The sequence below is a fragment of the Monodelphis domestica genome, chromosome 1, assembly GCF_027887165.1.
Source record: "Monodelphis domestica isolate mMonDom1 chromosome 1, mMonDom1.pri, whole genome shotgun sequence".
NCBI lineage: Eukaryota > Metazoa > Chordata > Mammalia > Didelphimorphia > Didelphidae > Monodelphis > Monodelphis domestica.
Window position 1 is genome coordinate 87,462,187 of NC_077227.1, and position 6,744 is coordinate 87,468,930.

The 6,744-nt window shown below is 35.2% G+C and overlaps 1 protein-coding gene across 10 annotated transcripts in view; it reads left to right on the forward strand.

The window, feature by feature from the left end:
• The window catches only part of CHST15 (carbohydrate sulfotransferase 15), a 133,266-nt gene extending 127,000 nt beyond the window's left edge, over nt 1–6,266 (forward strand). For all 10 annotated transcript variants that reach the window (XM_007478846.3, XM_007478845.3, XM_056802781.1 and 7 more), the window contains 2 exons: nt 1,562–1,709; nt 3,116–6,266. In XM_007478846.3, the coding sequence (XP_007478908.1) occupies nt 1,562–1,709; nt 3,116–3,306 (339 nt within the window). In that variant the 3' untranslated portion in view covers nt 3,307–6,266. The remainder of the gene's footprint in view (nt 1–1,561; nt 1,710–3,115) is intronic.
• Nucleotides 6,267–6,744: the final 478 nt, after the last annotated feature.

Sequence of the window (6,744 nt, forward strand, 5' to 3'; positions counted from 1 at the left end):
AATGTTCTTCCCATTGGTTTTATGTTTTGTTTTGATTTATTTTATTTGTTTTTGTCTGGATCTATAACTTCATCTGTATAAATAACTCTCTAGTTAGGAAAATTCACTCATCCAAAGAAATTATGCCTCTATTCTCATAGTCTTAGCAAGTTGTCCAGATCACCGAGAAATTAAATTACTTGGCCAGCATCAAAAGCCAATATGGGTCAGAGGCAAGACTTTTGCTCCAGGACTTCCTGTCTCTAGGTTTTATATATTATAGATATTAATCATGTATTTTGGATTGATTTAAACAAAAATATTTTGAACTGACATCAGATTGGATGTGGATGGGTGAGGTAGAGATAGAAAAATTGAAAATGACTTGCAGATTTTCAGCTTTGATAGAGTACTCGACCTGGAGTCAAGAAGACTAATCATTTTTAGTTTAAATTCAGCCTCAGACACTTTCTTGTGATCCTGGCCAAGCCACTTACCTCTGTTTCCCTCTTTTATTTCATCTGTAAAATGAGGTGGAAAAGGAAATGGCAAACTATGCCAATATCTTTGCCAAGAAAACCCCAAACACAGTCACAACTGAAACAACTAAACAATAAAAACTGGAGGAATGGTAAAACCATCAATGGAGTTGAGAAATTTCTAAGAAGCCTAGTGACTTGTGCAAGATCACACACAATTTGTCAGTCAGATTGAGGTCTAGGTCACAGGTCTGATGACTCATTGTCTATGGGCTCTTCCATTCCATCTTCACCTCTTAAACAGTTCTATGAATATAGTCAGATTTTTATCATTTAGCTGCCTGGTCACTACTTCTTGTTTTGGAAAAAATAAATGAATTTGATGGAGGAAATTCAAAAGACTTGAAAAGTCTTCAACTGCATGTAAAATCCCTGTAACTCTTTCATATTGTGTATGCATACATTTAACTATTTCTGAATGTATACAACCAGCTTGAGGTTTTTTTTAATTTTTTTTATGAGGCTATTAAAAATATGTGGGTTGGAGAGAACCTAATGAACTTTGGGGCACTGTTTATCTCCTTTAATTGCTTCCCATTCCTCTATCCTCCTACACAGAAGTATTGAGACAATCAAATGAATAATGATGAAAAATAAAAATAATGTGAAAATATTTTACATTGGTCTATATTTTGCCAAATGTCTCATAGATTATTATCTCTAATTTACAAATTCATCAAGTGGAGGAACAATGTTTTTATATTGAGAACAATTTTGTACATAAAGGGTGTCCCCAAAACTATCAAAACTTAAAATTGCAGTAAGACTTTGGGGACATATGTTCACACACACACAAAATCATTTAGTCAAAATTTGAAAAAATCACCGGTGTAGCTGATTTATATTCATGATGTCAGATGCCCATATATTCAGTGCTGAGTACAGAAGGTATCTGAAGAAGAAAACAGAGGAAAAGTCATCAAATATGAATTATTATCTCAGTGGGGAGTAGTTTTATTTTCTGTTTTCCAAAAAGTTTACTATAACATCTCAAGGAATTGTTGGAATTATTTTAGAATGTTTTCCCCCTCTTTTGCCATTAGGTAAGACTACAGATTGGCTTGTACGTCGTGTATCTCTTAGACTGGCTCACTGTTTTTGACAAAGAACAGATCCTGATTCTTCGTCTAGAAGATCATGCGTCCAATGTCAAGTATACCATGAATAAAGTTTTCCAGTTCCTGAACTTAGGTATGAAGAAAGTTATGTGAATTCTTTTTTCCCTTAAAGTCTCAAAACAAGTTAGGATAATGAGCAAACTCTAAAAGTAAAGAATGGCATCTAGACAGATATAATACTCAAAAGTGAGCTAGGGCAAAATTCTATTGCGATTGGGAGAGTTGTTAAGTATCACTGAAAGACCTCATGACCATCCCCTCTCACTTTGATCTTTTGGATGTGGGGGCACTTAATTCCTTTGTTCAAATCCATACATCATCTCTGAGAACAGATCATACTATAGGCTATACATGTATATCTGGGGCTAAGTGGATAGGGAACCAAAGTCTGGAATAATAAGGGAAACCTACTCCACTGATAAAGAATATGCCACTGATTATAATTAGGAAAGAACATTTATAGGTGAATTGTTGATTGTGGGAATGTGGTACTGAATAATTTCTTGATTTTTTAAAAAAAGTGTTTTGTCCAGGCTAGTAAGCAGCAAATCTCAGAGCACAATGTATTCTCAGGACCTGTCTGAATCCTTTTGTCATGCTAGAATTTTGTTGATTGGATATTGTCAGAAATAAGTAGACCTATTATATGCAACTCAAAAATTTCTTGTTCATGGAGGTTTTCCTTCCAAAGATAGGATTGAATTATCCCTATTATTTCAAGCAAATTTTCTCATATTTCACCTGAAGTCTTTAGAGCTGTTTAACTGTATCCCAAGTGGTCCCATTATAGGACTTGCTGAAAAAGCCTGGGGTTCCATGCCTCTGAATGTTTTAGGGCTCCCTCTGAACATAGCGTTTTCTCTTCCATAATTGGAATCAGACCTGATGATGCAGGATTTCAAGTGCCAAGGGAGGGAGGAGAAGCCCTCCCATTTCTTCCTTTCTCTCCCTTCAGAAATTGTTCCACTTAGCTACCTATAGAACCAATGAAAGTAATTCAGTAATGTTTGTGAAAGGCTCACTAATATCTAAGATATTTTTATATATGCTATCTGTAGAGAACAGTGGGATAATCCCAGTAAAGGCATAAAACTAATCCCCTACATTCTACTGCTTATAGCATTAGGGATGTTCCCATTCCTCCCAACCATCTTGGGGGTCTTTTGCTTCTGAGTCACTGGCTAAACTTGCATAGCCAAGGCGAAATAGAGATAATTAGGAGCTACTGATGAGTTAAGGCAACATAAAACATTAGACCAGCCCTTTCAGTTAATCATCATCATAATAGAAGTCAATATCTATATAGTGTTTGGCGGTTTTATCTCATTTGATCCTCACTAATTTCTATTTTAATAAATTTATTTGGTACATATATATTTAAAGAATTCTTTTAGAAATATAAAGAATAAACTCTAATTCTAGAAAATTATTTCTAGTTGTTCCTTGCTTTAATTGGGTTTTTTGTCCCCTTTGTCTCAGGGCCCTTAAATAAAAAACAAGAAGCTCTGATTACCAGGAGCCCTGCATCAAATACAAGACGTCCAGAGGACCGGAACCTAGGACCCATGTTTCTACTCACGAAAAAGATTCTCCAAGACTTTTATGAGCCTTTTAATACCAAACTGGCTCAAGTGCTTTCTGATGAAGCTTTTTCTTGGAAGCAGACATGAAGAGTGAATCCCCTCTTATGAGCTCCATGCTAGAAGATTTTATTACTTGTCATCAAAGATATTTATTTATGGGCAGTTGTTTTATCCTTGGCATAATGGACTTCATCCCAGGATTATCACCCTTCTTCTCTTGACTTACCAAACCACATTGCATTATAACTATTTCAGACTTTGGGGTATCAAATATCCTTGCAATGCACCCTTTCCCTCTGAATAGTTGGGGACAGCTATGATGGAATTATATTTTTTCTACCCTCACAATTTTATACGTATTTATTAAGCTTCTTCCATTTGTCTAGCACTATGTCAGGCATGTAAAGGGATCCGAAAGATGTTAGAATCCTTGTCTTCAAAGGGTTTATAATGTCAGTTTTGTTAGAATTTTGAAACTTGATAGAGCATGTTAGAGATCATGTCACTGACTTTACAAAAGCATATTTTCATTGTTAGTTTCAAAGAATGTCTGTTTCAGTCATTTAAAGTCATTTATTGCTGGAGAGTCTTTTCCTCTTTATTTTTTTCCTCTCCTCTTAACCCCCACCATACATTTGGTTAATTATTTTATACAGTTGATAGTAGCAGATAGAATGCTGGTCCTGAAGTTGATTACCTGAATTAAAATCTGACCTCAGACAACTACTTGCTGTATTACCCTGGGCAAGTTACTTAACAGCTATATGCCTCAGTTCCCCCAGCTATAAAATAGGGATATTAATGGTACCCACCTCCCAGGGTTGTTTTGAAGCTTAAATGAGAAACTTAGTATTGAACCTGACACTACACAAATGCTTATAACCTTGGCTTCCTTCCTTTAATTGAATTTATATTACTTTATACATAAAATATATGAACATAAATTATGCTATTTTGGGGATCAGAAGACCTGTTTTCAAATTCTGGCTCTGTTATATGAATTTCTTCAACTTTGAAATGAGAGGGTTAGACTAGATGACCTATGATCCTAAATTACGTTAAATTATTTCTCTCTCTTTTTTTTAGGCTAAATGATTTCTGTTTGTCTTTTTCAATTGTGTCAGTCTTATCCTATAAAGTTAACAATAGCAATATTCTTATCCTGGGCACAGATTTTCACTTCCTACATTATAAGTGTTGATTTTTACCTTAATACTTAAAAGGACAACATTTTTCACAATTATATTTAAACATTCTCCACACCTGATTTCTCTTCTTTAACTGCGTTCCATTTGATTTCAGTTTATTATCCAAGAAAATTGTTTTATATTGCTACAAGGGTGAGTGACTTCAGAGAATTAATATACTTAAAAGGAAAAGCTAGGTTCTATTTTGAAACTTTGGTATGTGAACAGTGTTGTCTGAGAACTGGATCTTTTAGTCCCAGCTGACTGCATTTCTCAATTTTTTCCCTTCCCTTTAGACTGATGTTGTTTCCACATTACCAACCACACTATTGCCAAATGCCCTTGTACAATTTTTGTGTTCCCCCCATCTCACAAATAAGATGCATGGCTTACTATTGGACTACTATTGGGTATGCTTGTGTGTGGCGCATGAATGGTATGAGTATTGTATTTAGAGGACTTCTTCTGGGGAAAATGGAAATTTGGTTTAGACATGGGCCTGCAGACACAGTAATTGTTTGGAACGGCAATGGAGTGGAAAACTCGGGAGTGGAGTCAGACAGAACCCAATTCAGTCAATGTTCAGTTTTTGCACTAAAATCAAGGTGAAGGTTTCCATGAACCAAAGTTCTTAGATTAAGGTTAGATATGCCAAAGGCAGAAAGGGCAGATGTCTGAGAACTAAACCTTAATTTGCATGCGTGCGTGAAAGTGGGGTCTAATTATTATGATTATTTCTTATTCCTCAGCTAGCGAAATGTAGTTTCTTTGTTTTCTGCCAATGGAGACAGAGAAATACACAGTATTCAGTGCATAGGACTGAATGAGTGCTGGGCCCAGTATATATTCATACCTATCTCTATATATCTCTATTTCTAGATGTCTATAGCTACACATACAGACAGATATAGATATAGACACATAGAGATCAATAGACCCACAGAATCAAGGTCACTTTTATAATGGGATAAAACTGTGGTCTTTTACACCACTGGCTTAGAGACAATTCACCTGATATTCACAGGATCCTTGGCTGGGGGGGGGGGGGGAAGTCTGGTCAAAGCACAAAGATGCTGGAGGTTGATAACACTTTAACATGTGTATTTATTTGTGTTATTGTGTATATGTATGTATATATATGCATATATAAAATGTATATGCTTTTTTAAAGTGGATACCTTTCAGTACGGATGCTGATACAGCACCAATCCTCTGTACACGTCCCTTTTATAGATTCCTTTCTTTGCCAATAAATTTGTGTAGTTTTAAGTAAATATTTTGCTATTCTACATGAACTATAGTTCATAACAAGGATTTTTTCTTATGCACACCTATGCATGTGACAAACATGTATTATTGTAATTCTGCTTCTTACAGAAGTATTATTAAATTGTATTGTTTTCAATATTATTTGGTTTATTATTGATCCTTTTATACGCAGGTGAACACCTAACACTTCTGTAATAATATCATTCTGGCATCGTTTCCCTAAACACTAGGCTTTCTTTTTGAAAATTCTAGCGGCTGCCTTCCCTTAACCCTCTTCTGCCTCTTCTGCCCCTCTCCCCCAAGTCCAAACATGGAGGTATAGAGCTTGTAGCAAAGAGAATGGCTGTTTGTACAGTCATGATCTGAGACGGCGTATCTCTGGCTTCTAATTTAAAACCAAAGTGAAAATAGATATTTTTCCCAGAGCTGGTGTTCAAGTGAATTGGTATTCTTCCAAATGTTGTTTTCCTGATTGTATTTAATTGTACTCCTTGATTTACGTAAAGTATGTTAAACAACTCACATAATTAAACTGTACTTTTAATAATACTTAACACAATTAAATATGGTTACATATGAGTGTTATCCAAAGAGCGTATGCCACTGTTGTTTATTTTAAAACATATTTGATGTTTTTCCCCCACCATGGTATTTTATGTAATTGAAATGGATATGTGAATGAATGAGTCAGTCAATAAGCATTTGCCAAATCCCTACTATGGGCTAAATGCTAGTTTGTTTTTTTTAAACAAGCATTTAGTAAGTGCCTACTATGTGCAAAGCATTGTGCTAAGAACTTTATAAATATCTCATTTGATCTCCTCAATAACCCTAGGAAGTAGATAGTATTATTAGCTCCATTTTATAATCAAAGAAACTGAGGTAGACAGCAGTGAAGTGACTTACCCAAGGTCACATAGCTACTACATGTCTGAGGCTGCCATTTGAATTCAAATCTTCCTGGCCCAGATCCAGCATTCTATTCTTTCACTTTACCTATCTACCTCATGAATGAATGAAATGATCATTTATTAAATGCTTACTCCATGCCAAGCACTTTGTTAAATAT